We start from the raw sequence: 17,637 nt of genomic DNA, 5'->3' as shown, positions 1-17,637 counted from the left end.
TTGTAAACGACATCACCTCCTTGCCTGTTTTTGCATACTTGGCAGCTGTCAACATGTTGGCTTCAATCCATCACTCTCGCTCTGAGTGCGTGCACAGGTGAACCACACACACACATATGCAAGGGGGCTGTTAACACTTCAAGCTCTGATTACTGACAACTAAGTAAGAAACACACGCTTCCATGCCGAGTCTGACTGGATGACTCAAGGGTGACGGTGATTAAAGGAAGTCGCCTTCCTGGAATGAAACAGTGGCTAAACACAAAATGACAGGAGCGGCGGCGCTTCAAAGTTATCTGGGAAACAAGTACGTATACCGGCCCTGCAGAGGCAGATCCCTCTCCGGCGCCTGACACGGATGCACTCTTTTGGTTGTTATCTCAAAAGCTGAAAGTGAGAACCAGACTTGGAGTTAAGGAAAAAAAGAAAATGGGGAATGGTGATTCTTATTGTGTCTGCTTCCTAGAAGCTGTGACAGGAAACAGGGAAGGGTGGTAAAGGTTGGACAATGTACAGAGCAACAGATAGCAGCAGATAGGCAGATACTGGATACAATAGCCTCTTATTTTCTCCTGGATTTAACTGCACTATACAGTGTCCCAGGGGAATCAATTAGAACCATGGTGTGCTTGGTTTTTCCACCCCCATTGACTTGGCAGTAATTTGTTTACTTCACAGCCAAGCTCTGGATAACAAAAAACACACGCACACAATAAATCCTTCCTTACAAAGCAACCTTCCCCTTTCTTTCTGGCCATATTACATCTATGAACTAATCCAGTTAATACCCTAATAGGTAACATGTATTTGCAAAGCTGATTCTTAAGGACAGCACATGATAGACAGCCCCACTGTTGCTTGCGTGCAACTGAAAAGTGCATTAAAGACAAAACTTTGACCTCTTGGCCAGGTCGCAGCCCACAGCAGGTCTATTAGCATATGTTTTCCTTCCACACACACACACGCACACACGCAGAAAAGATTGCAGCTGTAGGCAGCCAGCCGACCGGCAGCAGGGAGGATCTTCCCCGTGTCAGAAGGCGAGGAGGATGAACAGCTTATCACAGTTCTGGTGCCGCGTGGCTGCCAGATGAAACTGACAGGTGTCACCTTGTTATTTTGCTGTGCAAAAGCCCGCCCAGGTCTACGGGGAGTTGATTAGCACGAACCTGTTGCCGCATTTACCTGCTTACCTACGGCACATGCCAGTCTCACAAGAGGACCGAGCGGCCCCGCTGCAGTGGGGATGCTGGGAGACCTAAAATTAGCTCAGCAGCGAAGCAAAACTGCCAACAGTATGGCACAGATTTATGACATCTGGACGTCATTATCGTATATCAGGTGGCTTGGGGGATTTTTCGTGGCGCGTGTTTTGCAATTTGAAATGAGCCAAAAGTAAGTGCCAGTACTTAGAGACAGTTTGTGGACTGACACAGGTACACACACAAAAGCGCATGACTTTTAAAGGAGACTCATAAAAGTTTGATTGGATCTTGAAAGCTTCGACTGCTTTGGCAGAATTTGCCATATTTAGCTGCTTACATAGGTACATATCTTTGCAATACTAAACTGGGGGCTGCCATGTTACATACATGTGCATGGCATGTGTATCCTCAGGCAAAGACATTGCCTTACTCCTTTTCCAAGATCCTGGACTTCAGAAGTGAGTCATGCAGATTCTCTCAAACAATAATCTCATGACAGGTCACACACGCACGAACCCCCCTGCTTTAACTATATTCTGTCATGTATTTTCTTACATGGTGCAAATATATATACATGGCGTCTTGGATGAATTTTTTGTTTGTTTAATTAAAACTTATTCCCCAAATGACCTGCTTCGCTTTTCCCCTGCCTATTCCCCCGCCTATCAGTCACAAACAGCAGAAAACAAGCCTGTAACCTCTAATAGTGCACGAGGATGCTTCATCTACACTCAACGTGCCACAAATATAAAGAAAAAAAATGTGAAGAGGGTGAGCTATCATAACAATAGTCGTAATCAATTTTCTAGCGATGCCACATGAGATTAGCCCACCCTTTAAAATGGGCCATAACAAGGTCACTGTACGCTCCTTATTGAGTAACACTCAACGACTGTAGTGATGCCACAGAAGATAAAAACGAATACTTCCGAGTGCCATCGGGGGCTGCACAGTCGTAGTTATTATCAAGTGCTAAGTATCCACAAGTCCACGCAGAAACACCAGCGGAAAATTACAGCCCTGTCTTGGAGTGAGGAACAAAACGCGCACACAGTGCAATCAGCAGAAACATCAATTAGTTCGCTGTATCAGATGGTCACCTCTCTGCATCCACGCACAGCAGTTCTGGCCACAGCCACCCACTATAATAATAATAAAGCACACTGGCAGACGGGCACCACGCAGAACACGCTGCCCTTCACCTACCGTACCTTTGGTGTGAGCGGCGCTCAACCCCAAAACCAGAGCAGCCAGCACGCCGGCTATTCTCAGCATCTTCTCGTTGGAGATTCAGAGAGGGACTAAGGCGACCTCCTTCCTCCTCTTCTCTCCCCTTTCTGCCTTTTTTATTTTCCTCCTCCTCCTCTCTCTCTCTTTCTCTCTCTCTCCTTCTCCTTTCCGCCCTCTCTCTCTCTCACCGCGGGGTCTCTCCTCTCTCTCTGTTGAGGCAGTGTGGAAACAGTTCACTGATATGTGGGACAAGCCGGGGGAGCGTGGAAGTAGAAGGACAGCGGATACCCGCAACGCACCTCGCCGCTCGGCACCGCGCGCGTCGCACCGCAGGCTGCTCGGACTGTGGAGACGGGACCAGAGAGCGGCGGACCCCCGGGACCACACCGAGCTACGTCATGAAGAGGAGAGAGATGGACCCGGGCGCTTTTCCTTTTCTTTCTTTTCTTTTTCTTTTTTTCTCTCTCGCTCTCCCTGTCTCCCTCTCACTCTCTCATCCTCCGCCCTCCTCGCTCTCCTCCTCCTCCCTTTCCCTATCTGTGGAGCATCCCAGCCCACTCCAACAGCAGCGTGCAGTGATCCCTAATGTTACAAAAAACGAGGGTGAGGGAGTTTGAAAAAAGCTCTTTGAATGGATTCCGTGTACAACACTGTTGGGTTGTCGGCGAGTATTTATATAATAAAAAATAAAGCCGAAACAATTGAACTACAAGCGCTAAAGGCTTATTACAACACCATCAGAGTTAAACGCTACGATGCCATTAGAAAGCAGTGCGTTTAACAATGCTGTAATTGCGATGAAGGGAAAAGGGCCATACAATTAAGGCACGTAAATTCAAACGGAGTATCCAGGACGTGATTTTAATACTGCAGCGTTTTTTGTTTGTTTGTTGCCACTCAAAGTGTTGTTGCTCTAAAGCACTCCTAATTTACTGTGCAGGCTGGTGTGTGCGCAAGTCTGCTCTGTGGTTTTGAATAATCTACAATTTAACTGACGGGGACATTTGTGGATTTACAGACTCCAGTTGTTTTAAGCCTGAAACACAGACACTGAATGTAAGTTGCAAAAATGTATTTAAAAAGACGTGAATGAGTTTTTGGTTTGTTTGTTTTTTAGCTGGATGTCATATTTAGCCCAGAGGTTGGCGTGTGAACTTACGAGCAGAGAACTAGCAAGGTTTGTTAGCAAGCCGCACAGACACTTCTCTGTCTTTAGTGAGGCAGAAACTTCTAGAACAAGCTTCGCATCACAACAGGACACATATATAATTTGAGAGTATAATTATTAATATTCCAAAAGGTGCCAATGACACAACCATGGCTAAGAGGTCCTTTTTAGTGTCATCTATTACCCGAGGTGAGGCCTAGCTGACAGAGATGAGCTTTAGCTGCCCTTATGAGTAAACAGGCCTCTAAATTTAAGCCAGCAGAGGTGTCAAACATATGGCCCAGGGGTAAGAATCAGCCCATTAAAGACTCTAATCCGGCCCACTGGACATCTTTGGAAAATGTAAAGAAACTCATAGATTTTTTTCCTCCTGACAAAGAGTAATACAGGGTGTTTCAAAAAGAATTGTCCAATTTCAGAAGACTATATATTTTTTAAAGTAACATGCATAGAAGCTTGGGGTAAAGTTTAAGATACATGGCTGAATACAAATACATAAAAAACTTACAATGTTCACAAGTGCTCAATGTGTCCCCCTCCGAAAACACTTTAACCTGCTCTTTCCAACAGTACATATTTTGATCATTACCGGCGAACAGCTGTGGAATTAAAGCACTTTGAAATCACATGATTTTAATAATTTTTGTTATTTTTTTTTAAAAAAGATCATTTTCTGTGAATTAGCAAAAGCTTCATTTAATTATTACATAGTTGTCTGTGAAATAAGCTACCAGAAATTGTTTTTTCTTGCAATTTATGCCCAAAGAGTTATGTTGGCAGATTTCTTACAGTTACCACAGCAGAATTTCTTTAGCATGTAGAAAAACCGAGACGTACTATTGAAACGACACTACTTATATGAAGCTAGAAGAAGAATTCAGTGCGTAGTTAAATTGGAAGTTTCACTGGTCTTGCCCATGTAGGTTCAAAGTGGGCTGTATGTGGCCCACGGTGTAAAATTAGTTTGACACTTCACATCTAACAGAATGAATGATGGATACGTTAAAAAAAAAATCACTCACCGTACAGGTGTGATGAAGGAGGAAACTATCCATAAAGCCCAAGTGACTATTATAGGAACTGCAGTTTTTGGCACTTTCACACTGGATTCATTTTGACAGTCCCAGAGGTTGCTGCTTGGTTCAGACATTTACGCTGCTTTGTGAAACGGACAATGAAATTAAAAATCACTGTGCAACATGGCTCATGTTTGCAGAGAGAGCACAATTTCTTTGCATGTTTCACATTGGGAGTGGGGGGAAATCTCATTTCATTCTTCCACTCTTGTCTGGAAGGTGTGTGTGTGTCAATGCGTATGTGTGGGCGTGTGCTGGCATGCGTGAAGGTTTGTGTATGCCTTGTTGTTGATGCTGGGAAGCGGGATTAATAATAACTTTTTCAATTTTCCTGAGTAGCCTATCTCAAAAGGAATTTTTCTTCTTTTGGACTATCTCTGCTGGTTAAGGATTATTCTGGGAGGCAGAGGAAAATATTGCCTCCGTTATCTACGGGGGGGGGGGGGGTAACAAACAGATGACAATGCTCAGATTTAAATCCACACAATCCAGTGATGAAATTAAATTTTGGTCTTCGTTTCACTGGAAAATGACCCAAGTGGTGTATAGCTTACAAAGGCTTGTGTACAAAGAGGTGACGAGGCAGAGCAGTGTTTTTCTAGCTTGCTTCGACTTTAACAACCCAAGGAATATGTTGCATAAAGAAGACTCCAGTGAATGGTTGGGTGACATGTTAAAGGGGAAAAATATCAACAAAATGCATCACAGTAGGTAAATAAAGTGTTGCGTGATCATTTGCACCCAGAACAGCTTGAGTAAACACTGGGATTGATTCTAAAAGATACTCCCTTATTTGTTATTTTAATAACATAACGGAGACATCAGGACTCAGGGGGTTAAGCTTTTGCTACAGTTCATCGCCTGCTCCTTTAATTTTTTGTTTCCTCTTTTTTGTTATTCATAGCTGAAAGAGGATCTGTTACACTTTTTTAAATTTTCTGACTATACAATTACAGTGGGGGCTTGTATGGGCTGGTAAATGACATATGTATTGGCTCTCATATAGCACTCTTCTGCTTTATACATGTCTCATTCACCCATGCGCCCATGTAGCCATACAAGCACTTTTTTCTATATTCTTTAAGTGCTTTCTATCTAACATTCGTACTCTGATGAACACATCAGGAGAAACTCAGGGTTCAGGATCTTGTCTAAGGACACTTTGGCATGCGCATTGTGGAGCAGCTAGGGATCGACCCACCAACTTGCTTTACCCATTTCGCCACCCTCTAACATATTAAACATAAACATCATATGTTCTGTACAACAAAGTCTTCTGCTAGTTTCTTCTATTGTTATCTCTGTGTGATGTATGACACATAATGGCATATCCTTAAACATCCCACCGCTCCGGCCCTGAGCAAATCTCATGTAGCTGTTGTTCAAATCTTTTTCTTGCGAGGGGCCGCCAATCAGCAGAAAGGTGGCTTAAAGGGAGGGGGAAGGAAAGTGAAGCGTCAGTTTCAGATGAATGATCAACTGAGGTGATGTGTTCTTTAAAGCTGCAATAGTGGAGTCCGAAAATAACAACATGGAGCTTCTAATCAGTCCCCTTTAAACACCTCTGAGGATATATACTCTAAGCTATTATATTCCACAAGGCTTTAAAGCTTAAGGACAGCTCTTCTCCAAATTATTAATCTGCAGACGCAAATACTATATCACAGAAAAGCAGGGCCCATAATAATGTAGCAAGGCAAGTCACCTGGCAAGATACGTCCTGAATGTGACAGAAGTTTCCATATCAGTAACTGAGCTGCATCAGGCAAAATACTTCAATTTTTTTCATCAGGGCTATTTTCAAAATTACAACCTGCTGCAAATGGCCAATTTTGTGAGAATCCCGTTTCTGCTCTCCAGGTTTTTGATGCTTTTTCATTATTGACACACATTATGCCCACCAGGCTACCGTATCTACCACCCTGGGAATAGTGAATTGGGAGCCATAATGCTAATGCGATATCACACCATGTCCGTCTGTCTGCTCAGAGTCCAGAGAAAACTTTCACTCGCAACGCGCCCCGTCAGGCAATCTAACCTGGCCGAGCGGTTTTAATGTGCAATTCTGGTCGCCTCATGTAAGTATTTCACTTTTGGGAGATATTACCGGCTACTATATGATGATGGGAACCTTAGGAAGGATGACAATATTAGTTTACTATTGTGTAATAAATATATAATGTCAGAACGTAGCCCTTCCAGAACAAATGAAGCACCGGCAAGGATTTAAATAAAACACAATCTGGGTAATTCAGAGAAGAATGTTGATTTTTCTTTTTTTTTCTTCTTTTTTTACTGATAGCTTTCTTTCATATTAATTTTCTTATCTTTGAATCTCAAGTCTGCTCTGAGTTAATTCCACCTCTCTTTACTATGCACCGTTACACGCAAGTCACCCTGACTGCAACAACTGACACTGAACACAGCGGACACAGTGAAGCTTTTGTGACTGAGCAGGCTTAATCAGCAGTAACTTATTGTGTGGAACATTGTGGCCACTTACCAAAGATTCGTGAGTTATAGCCAGAATGCTACTGTGGTTAGCGGTTAAGCTTGTTCTCATGTGCCTTTGCTCTTGCATAAAGTTCAGATGCAGGACCGTGGCACCCAAAGAAGACAGATACATGTAGAACACTGACTTTAAACTTTCACTTTGCACACCCACGAATTGTGTTGTGCACAGACACACAGCTTTCTCCAGCAAATCAGGTCTGGCTGGAGATCCCTCTGTGCACAGCGAGTGTGACAGATAGAAAAGCACAGTCGTGCATCTTAATTTGATCATTTGCTGAACACATGGAGAGAATAGAAACACCACCGTCTTCATTGCAGGAGCTAATGGTCCATTGTGCTGCTATTTGGAATATAATCATGGAGAGAAGTGAATGCCTTGTATGTGTGCAATTTTTTTTATTAGTCAGTTTCAGAGTTTGGACATTAGCTTGGGGAATGTGTTGACAGTTAAAAATGTTTTATTTTCTAATTTTGCAAAGCAGGTCCAATCCAGACCCCGATGTCATTCCCATTGTTCTCCTGCCTGTTGAATGCTCTTAACCTCCGTATTCCATCCTATGACTGTGGGGACTCTCCCAGCACCTTGATCCTTCTCCCTCAATTGAGAGATCATTTTTTCCCAAGTGATGACACTCCCATGTTTCCTTTTGTCCGATCCTTTATACCATATTTCCACGTGCACAAAGCCTTTGTTTTACTCCATGTTTTGTTCTTCTTCTAAGCTCTGTGCATAGACTAATCACTCTACTGTCACCACATCACATCTCTCAATCTCCCTCCCCCTCCTCTCTCCTCTCGCCCTTGCTTTCCAGTAAGTGTGTGTGTGTGTGTGTGTGTGTGTGTGTGTGTGTGTGTGTGTGTGTGTGTGTGTGTTTAACAAGAGTGCAATGCCTCCGCACGCTCCCACTGACAGCTGGCTGAGGCTGTAGGAGGAGGTGAGGACGGGGAAGGGTAGGCATGAGAGGCGGCTGAGAAAGGCAGAGAGATAGACCATCATCCCCCTGGCGTTTCCCCCCGGCTCTTTCTGAGGAAGTGTCGGTGGCGGCGCTTTGATGCCGCCTACATCATGCAGAGGTCTGAAGCTGTGAGAATGCCTTCTGGCCCCGTTTTGCCTTGCCTCACTGGCAGGAACTGGGCCAGAAGTTGTCATCTGCTCAAAGCCTTGCACATTTCTCAATCCCATTACTGAAAACTGTAAGAGAAAACATTGTTTCCTTTCCTGTCAGAAAAATCAAAACACTTAAATTTTATGTCTTTACCTCTGTCATTTCTACTTCTTCTTTAAACGTTAAATTTGCTAAATATTTTTTTACTAGAACACAACAATATTAGACTAGGGTTTATTTTATTTTAAAGACCAAAATACATAAGGTATAGTACATCCCTCACATGCAGGTGGATTTTAGAAATTTAAAAAGTTTCTAGCTTTCATTTGTACAGTTCTGAAGTTACAGAATTGTGAGTAGACAATACGAGACTTTCAGGTTTTTCACTTTATTATTCAGGGCCACCGTAGATATATATCACATATATTCGTTATTTATTCTGAACAGCAGTTACAGGTGACTAAGCATCACATATATGAGAGTTCAGTCCTTTCTCACGCACTGTAGCTCAGTCTCATTATTGCAATGCATCCAAAACCAATTCAGGTCATCTTGATTTCCTCTGAAATGAACTTGAAAAAAGAAAAAGAGATTCAGTTTTTAAAAAAAACTACAAAAAATATTCTTTCCTGTAAAGATTAGAGTATTTTGTGTTGAATAAAATTTTATTTATTCAAGAAGCCTCACACAGAAAAAAAAAAAGCTAAAAGATGGTTGTCAGGTAGGCGATGAAATGAACTTCCTTTTTTAACTTTTTAACAAACACACGATAACAATATCCTTTCATTCTCTGCAGTGCACATTACACCTCATACAGTCATGTGAAAAAGAAATTACAAGCTCCATCAAGTCAAATGTTTCACACATCACAACATAATAAAGCAAAACATAATCATAATTAGTCCATATCAGGTTCTAAAATTATTTAAGTACAAACTCAGATGAGCAACAACATTGGACATATTACATCATGCCATTATTTACCGAAAAACAGCCAGAATGCAGAAGCAGAAAAACTATGGGAATCCTATGATTCAACAGTGTAGAGACACTTCTGTGAAGTAACTATTTTCTGTCTGACTTTATCAGACTCTTGCGTCATTGTGGTTGAATTGTGGTCCACTCTTAATGCATTTGTTAATGCACAACTCTCTTAAAGGTACAGTGAGAAATTATGCTGGTTTGTGCAAAGCCTTATCACCTGAACTGAAGTCAGGCCTCTAAAACACAAAAATGTGAATAAATGTGCTTATTTATTCTCAATACTTACGCTATTAGTTATTGTCAGTACATCAGATAAAGCAGCGGTCCCCAACCTTTTTTGCACCACGGACCGGTTTATGTCCGACAATATTTTCATGGACTGGCCTTTAAGTTGAGGATAAATACAACAAAATACAACCAGTACCGGTATTAAAAAGAAAAAGATTTATTCATAACACATGGGAAAAGACCCAAGGAAATCAAGATAACAATAAAAAAATATCGATAAAAGCCGATAAAAAAACCCTGAAAACCATAAATTTCACACCAGAGCCTCAACTCTCGTGGCCTGGTAACAAACGACTCACAGTTCTGAGAAACCGTCCTACTTTGGCAAATCGTCGTACCCGTTTTATAATTTGACGGCGACTTCTGAGTAATCCAACCCCTAACCACAACCATAACCCTAACCCTAACAGTAAGAAATATTCATATTCTGTTCTATTCCGCTGGAAGTCTGAGAAGGCTCCTTCATACATACAATGGTCAAAGGAGGAGCTTTTCTTTTTACCACTGGAAAAACTTAGATACAAAGTTTTCTCATCACAACAAAAATTCTCTGCGATTTGAAACCCATTTATTGACTATATAAAAATGTATTTTCCAGTAATGTAACGCACATTTTTTTGGTTTGTTTGTTTTGTTTTTTACATGAGCCTCGGGTGGGGAGGGAGGGAGGTTTCTTTTTTTCTTCTTTTTTTTTATCTTTGTGCTTTATTTCTATGTATAATCACAATGTTTTCATTTGCATTGTGACCACGGTTTGTGTAAAGCAAATAAAAAAAACATTTAAAAAAAGAAATATTCACAATGGGTTTAAAAAAATTATGTGAATTAGGGGTTTGTGTTATGTGTATGAAGAAACAATGGGTAGGATGGTTTGTGAGGTAGGATAGATCCGGCCCGGGGGTTGGGGACTGCTGAGATAAAGGACTGCTTACACTTAGCACTGCTGCTGCACTTGAATTAGAAGGGAATAAAAAAAAATTAAAAATCTCAAAACTCGGTTAACTGTAATCTGCAATTTACTCACATCTAGTGGTGAGATTATACACACTGCACGTATAAAGTCCCACCAAAGCACTTCAGCACTTGACCAGGCCATCAGAACACCTATTATTTTTCAGTCATTCTGGTGTATATTTGTTGCTGTGCTTGGGATCTTTGTAATGTCGCATGATCGAGGTTGGCCCAAGCTTTAGCTGTACTAGTGCTTGACAGTTGTTGTTTGTGCTGATATGGTGTGCTTGCTTTTCACCAAATGTTGCACCGTGCATTTGGGCCACACAGTTCCATTTTCATCTTATCTGTCCAAAGGAGAAATGAGACCTGTGTTTCAGAAGTCTTGTGGTTTGTTCACTAAGCCATGCTGCCATGTTCTTTTTAGAAAGTAGAGGCTTTCTCCTGGCAGCCCTTCCAAAGAAGCCGTACTTGTTCAGTCTTTTTCTAATTGTGCTGTCATGAACTGTTTAAGGTTTAGCCAAAAGAGTGACTGATACAATAAAATGACTTACAACAGAGAGAATAGGGTCTAGTGCTTTAGAGATTGAGAACCTTGTAAAATGGGATTTTCCCCCTGACTGTTGTGACACAGAAAAGAAAATGTTTAATTTGATTGGATGGAGCCACTTCCTGCACATGCAAGGAAGATAGCCATTTGTCTGCTCATTGCTGTTTTGGTAGCTTTGCATTTCTTTTTGTCTCTTCCTCCTTTCCGCCCCTCTTTGCTTGATTTTTGGCTCTTTGTTCTGCGTGACTCTCCACAGTCACTAAAGCTGCTGCTGTCTTTGAATAGTAGTCCTCCTCTGGTCGAAGGGAGACTTGGCTGCAGCACAGCAGGCTTGTTTGTGGGCCTTGGCAGGGGAGGCTTGCAGACCTGAATGTACCTGCTTAGGGTCTTTTTTCATGGCATGAATGTGTTTGTGCTGGTGTGTGTGTGTGATATGTGATAGAGAAACAAACAGAAAGGAATTTGTGTGTGGTGTGTATGTGTGTGTGTGTGTGTGTGGTCTGTCTGTGTGTATTTATAGTGTGTATGTGTGGTGTGTGCATATGTGTGTCTGTCCGTGTGTATGTGTGGTGTATGTGTGGTATGTATGCGTGTGTTTATGTGGTGTGTATATGTGTTTGTATGTGTGGTGTATATGTGTGTGTGTGTGTGTGTGTGTGCGGGCGCCTGTGGTTTTCTGGTTGTTGTTTTTTTTTCTTTTACCTTGGGGGTAGAGGGTCAGCTGACCGTGACCAGACTTTGCACACACATTCATGCCCCAGTCAGAGCCTGCTATCCCTCCAGATCTGGCGTATCAGCCACTTACAGATGGAGAGCTTCAAATAAACATGAACACAACCTTGATTTACACATATACAAGGAGGAAAAAGGAACCCAAAAGAAACTCCAAAATACACGTTAATTCTGGGACAAGCCAACCAATCAACACCCCTATGGAAAGCAATGATATGTTCCATTTAGAGAACACATATTTTTGTGACTATTATTCATTTAATTTGACAATATTTAAAGAAGAAACAAAAAAAGGAAGAATGTAAAAATTGATTGAAAAAAGACTGTTTGATTTTGATTTTGCAGAACTACCAGAGAACCGATAAAGCTAAAAAAAAAAGAAAAAAAAAGAAAAGAAGCAGATGTTTTATGAACCATATGCAGTTTTATAAAAGCAGTACAGGTTGCTTATGTAGGATAGCACTTTCCATTCAAATTCTGTTTTCATTTGCTGACAGAGGTTACACACAAAACTCACATTAAGCGTGAGCTACGCAGCGGATGGAACTTCCTCAAAGCAGGTTTTCAACAGGCAAAAGATGAATAATTATAAACTATAAAAAATGAATAACTGTTACGTGGCCTGTTGCAGACAAAGAGGTTTGAATGGCAATTTAACAAAAGACATAAATATCTCTTTCTTTTTTTTCTTTTTTAATTTTACCACTCACTCAACAAAGAGAGTCTATGTAATAAAGACGAATCCAACCACAGTTAAAGCAAACATGAAAGCACGCATCTAAAGCATCTAAATGGCACAGGATGAACACACCGTGTAGAGAGTGGTTTTTGAGGTTTGATGTTGTTCCATTACTAACCTAGTTACAAAAACAAATAACTGTTTAAGGTTAGTTGATGCTGAGTACAGATGACCGTGTAGTGAGTTTTGAATAACTTCAATTGTGCTAATCTGGACTTTATGTCTGGATTGTTTCACACCTAGAGCCTTTTTGGATTGTTTGCTACAAGCGTAGAGAGCTACGTCTCTTTGCCAAAACTCATAGGAGTCATAGGACTGGAGTGCTGCTGGCCTCCGTACTAAGATGCTGACAAAAAAGCACAACAGCCTCAGCTGCACTGAAGGATTTATACCCAAAGACACACACATGACTGTGCCAAATGATGTTAAAGGCAATCAAAAGAAGATGTCTTATCACGAAAATGAAAATGCCCCGTTTTCATATCTGCTGCGTATATAAAGGATTGACAGTAAATACCAGGTGATAGTTAGGGTAGAGGCATCAGCTCTAATTCTGAGTTGATACTGCTTCACTTAAAGCACCAGCAACTGTGTGCTCACCTGGAGATGTCCTGCATGCAGGTTCCTGACGTGCTTGCCACACATGTCCATCCCATCTTAACTTGCAGTTTGATCGTAAAAAGATCCTGCCAGTAGTCAGCTTTAGAGCGTGATTTGAACAATAAATCTAAAAAAACAAATAAATTAATAACTAAAAAAACAAGGGCTGCTGTTTTAGCGCAAGAATGAATTAATATACACACCTGTATCTAGAAAACAAAATTATATACATCAAATGATAGCAGAAGCAAAGATTTTTTCTTCCATATCAGATATAATAAACATGATAATTTTGTGCAACTTAGAACATCTGAATGATTTTGCCTGGAAGCAATTCAGGCAATTCACAGTGATCATCTATATTTCTATGTGTAAATTTTAGCTCTCATGCACAGCTGTCACTTTCTGCAACAGCGGCAGCTGCACCAATCCTTACAGCCTCAAAAAAGTTCATTCTGATGCCGTCAAAGGCATGTGTCAGTTTAAGTAATTTCCAATTAATCTTAGGGGAAAAACGCAGGTTTGAGAGTTGTTAACGTAGTCCGTGAGGTTCATGACAGCTTGTAAAGCATTTGTGATTGAATTGTTTTAATAACCTAACAAAAAGCCTCTTTGCACATCTATTTCACAATCCAACACAGTGATGCAAACAGACTCTGGCATAATCTCTGACTTGCCAAGTATTTAATATTTATATATTTAAGAGCAACATTTAGAGCAAACTTTGTCTGATGGAACTAACAAAAGTTGTTAATTTTAGTACTCATTACACATTAGTTTACATTTCGAAGTCAACAGGAGAGCTTATACACCGGAAAAACAAAAACAATGCAAAACTAGATAACTAGATAAATGAGATACAGAACTGGGCTTCTTAAATACTGATATTCATTTCCCCTTACAACCTTACTCTGAAACATTCTCACAAGAAACTGGGAAATCTGACTGGTCATGTTCAATGACTATTCAGTGGACCTGTCTGTGTCCTCTTTTTTCTTCCAGAAACCATCAAATGAGAAGTAATACAACAGTGGATCCAGACAGCAGTTCACACTGGCAAGACAATTCAGAGCAGCCCGTCTATTATCAAAGAAAACAGTCAAGGACACAGGCAAGAAGAATATACAGAACATCAACAAGTTCATGGCAAAAATCAGCATGACGTTCACTCTGTTGTTGATCCTCGTGGTGATATTCAAATGTCTGTTTAGAGTCAAAGACACCAGAACTGTGGACACAATATTGATGAACAGCAGGGTGAAGAGTAACACAAGCTGAAAATACGCTATTGGAGGAAAGAAGTCATTCTTGTCATCAAAACAAGTCGAAACATTCGAAGTCTTGTTTTTTAAATATTTTGAAAAGTACACACTCTCTGGGATATTCACAATCACCACAATCAGCCAGACGAGTGCAGCTCCTTTTGAGGCGTTGGACAAGGACCGAAGTTGGCGTGACTTCAGAGGATAGACTACAGCCAGCAGCCGGTCTATGCTGATGAAGGTGATGAAGACGGCGCTGGAGCGGATGTTGTTGCGAAAAAGCATCGTGAGCCAGATGCACGCCATGTCTCCCAGAGGCCATTTGTTTGTGGCATAAAAGTAGACCTTCATTGGTAAGGAGATGATGAGCAGGAGGTCTGAGATCACCAGGTGGATCATGAAGACAGCATTGGCTGATTTGCGGCTGTGGTGGCGAAGAAGAATCCATAGCGACAGAGCGTTGAGAGGCAGTCCGAGCGTTATAACAGATCCATAAACTACAGCGTACACCGTGTCAGCTTCTGTTCCATTTCGTGCCATTTTGAGCCACGTTGATTTCGTGCATGTTTTGCGTGAGTGTGAAATGTAGAAGTGGGGGAAGTGACTGTATGAGTGTTAGAAACCGCAAGACACACCTCCCTGCAAATCACAAGTGTCAAAAACAGTGTAAAAAAAAACCGTTTCAACAGTGCTGAAGTAGCAGAGAAAGCTGAAACAGGAAGTAACCTTATAAGAATGAAAGAGTTAACCCTACGTGAAACTAGTTCTGTGTGGGAGCCTAAAGTTGAAAGAAAAAAAAGTTACAATTTACTTAATTTATTTACAAGTTACTGGGGAATTTTAATTTTTAATCGAAAAACAATGAAAGAATTCAAGAAATTTTACCTCTGTTTTACAGGGAAATCAGAATTTTGTTTGAGTTAAAATCTGATTCTCTGAAAAATATATTTTCAGTGCCTCACTGTTTAATCTAGTCTTCCTCTGCACAGAAATGGAAAAACTCATGTTACCCATGTTATTCCAGCATGTCGACAATGCTCAGAACAAACTTGGTTGCTTCTTGTACAGGATCAAATCTATTCACTGGAAGGTGTCCACTTTCAGTGAGGGCAAAACTTCCCCGTACTTGAATATTCCAGCCACTATGTTTCTCTGTGGGTGTTGCACACTACAGTGTTATGCACCGCAATGTAACATTGTCACACCAGGTCTTCTGTTCTGATGTCTAACATGGATTTATTAGCAAATGAGAATTCTATGAAAATACATTTGTTGCAAAATATGAGACTTTCTTCTTCTCTGTGATGTGAGAAAAAGAAAACGTGGCCATGAATTTTGGTTTTGTTTCATTTTTGATTGATTACAGTGTTGTGTAATTTATTTAGCAATTTACTGTGAGTGCCTTTGATGGCATTGTCTTTTTTTATCTTAGTGAACATAGCATGATGCATCGAGATTATAATGTTATCCCTTTTATGGTTGCATTTTTGTGATTTTGATACATCTACGTAAGTTTTAACACTAACCCACTGCCTTAAACTTACAGTACAGCCTAAACAGGTGCACATTAGGCAAATGAACACAAGTGTCAGTGGACTTTTTATCTTTCAGAGGAAGTTCCTTTTCTGCTTTCACACTGCACAGTACAAAGGGGTTGTTTTTTTTAGCTCCTACTTCACAGTAGGGTCTTTCTAGCAAAAGAGGAACCTTTGAGTGACACAGGTGTATGCAGAGGGGTTCAGACATAAGAAGTATACAGTTAGATTCATAAGCTTTAGGACAATGATACGTTTTTGCTTGTGTGCACCGTCACAGTGTAAGTCAAACAATCAAGATGTGATTATAGGAAAAAAATGAATGTAATTCATGAACAAATGATGCCATACTTTTGCTAAATTCCTTCAATTAAACCTGAAGGTCTGTGCTTCAATCTCAAAATTTAAAATCCAGTGTTGTGCTGTGAAAAAGTAGCTGATTTCTTAGTCTTTTTTAAAGATTTGTCACACTTACAGAGTTCAGATCAAACAAATGTTATTATTGGACAAAGCTAACTCAAATAAATACAAAATACAGCTTTTTAAAACGATTTCATTTATTAAGGGAAGCAGGCCAAACGATCTCAAAAAGCAACATATCATGTCACAACCTAAAGAAACAGCTGAGAAACAAAAGCATTGACATCGATCAGACTGGAAATGGTTCCAAAGCCATTTCTAAGGTTCGAGACTCCACCACAGCGAGAGCCATTATGCTCAAATGGCGAAAACTTGAAACAATAGTGAAACTTTCTTGGGTTACTGCAAAATTACTCCAAGAGAGTTGGAGTAATGAAATGGAAAAAAAAACACATCCCAGAATAACATCTAGATAGATGCAGGCCTCACGTGTTCTCAGTTAAGGTGTGAATGCATGATTCAATAAGAAAGATTTCTAAAGACAAAACCACTGCTGACCAAAAAAAAGGTTTCGTCTCACATTTGCCAAAAATACATCTTGATGAACCCCAAGACTTTAAATATACTATGAACTGACCAGTTGTGCCTCCGTTTGTGTTTTAGTGTGTGTGCGCCTGTGGGTGCTGCTACACCCACTGCACATCACAATCATCAAATGGTAACACAGGAAACAACACAAGTCGTCGCATGTTTTAGGTGATAGAAACAAAACTACATCAAAACTATCTCAAAAGGAAACGCGAAAAGAGACTGAACTACAGAATGCCACTCTTGGTCATTGCCAACACTTCAGATAATGGAATTTGAGCAAATCACTGTTATTATTAAAGCTGTAAATAAACAAGAACACAAAGGAAAAAAACTGCACAGTGTCTGCTGCAAGGTTGGAGGTGCAAGGAACAGAAAGACTTACCAATGGTGATAACAGCTTCGTATTCAGCAGCCCTTTTGAGGTTGATGCAGTCACTGCCAGAAACACAAATGCACATGAGGTTTGGTTTTGTACAGTTGTGTCTGGTGACTTGAAAGGCACGCAACGTCAATGAATCATTTTCTCCCACCACCAAATGATCTTAATCAGCACAACAAAACAGCGAAACAACTGGCCCACACTCAGGCACTCATACGTAGCACGAAGTTTGATTGTGCCTTTAACATGCTACGTATCTTGTTGGCTAGTTTAATCTACACTGATGCATCGTATTCTCGAGCTAGCTTCAAGAAACAATATGTGTGTGAAGTTTGACAAATGTCTCTTCAGTTCCTGAATTCAAACG

The 17,637-nt window shown here is 40.7% G+C and overlaps 2 protein-coding genes across 2 annotated transcripts in view; both read right to left on the bottom strand.

The window, feature by feature from the left end:
• The window catches only part of LOC116321655 (calsyntenin-2), a 322,481-nt gene extending 319,565 nt beyond the window's left edge, over nucleotides 1-2,916 (bottom strand). The window contains exon 1 of the mRNA XM_031741563.2: nucleotides 2,417-2,916. Within this exon, the coding sequence (XP_031597423.1) occupies nucleotides 2,417-2,480 (64 nt within the window). The 5' untranslated portion in view covers nucleotides 2,481-2,916. The remainder of the gene's footprint in view (nucleotides 1-2,416) is intronic.
• A 9,278-nt stretch (nucleotides 2,917-12,194) lies between these two features.
• Nucleotides 12,195-15,008, bottom strand: LOC116321636 (lysophosphatidic acid receptor 6-like). The gene has a single exon (XM_031741539.2). It carries the CDS (start codon nucleotides 14,943-14,945, stop codon nucleotides 14,106-14,108), a length of 840 nt encoding a protein of 279 aa, XP_031597399.1. The 5' UTR covers nucleotides 14,946-15,008; the 3' UTR covers nucleotides 12,195-14,105.
• Between the last annotated feature and the right edge of the window lie 2,629 nt (nucleotides 15,009-17,637).

This window comes from Oreochromis aureus, linkage group 14 (genome assembly GCF_013358895.1).
Source record: "Oreochromis aureus strain Israel breed Guangdong linkage group 14, ZZ_aureus, whole genome shotgun sequence".
Classification (NCBI taxonomy): domain Eukaryota; kingdom Metazoa; phylum Chordata; class Actinopteri; order Cichliformes; family Cichlidae; genus Oreochromis; species Oreochromis aureus.
This window is presented reverse-complemented; position numbering and strand designations above follow the sequence as displayed.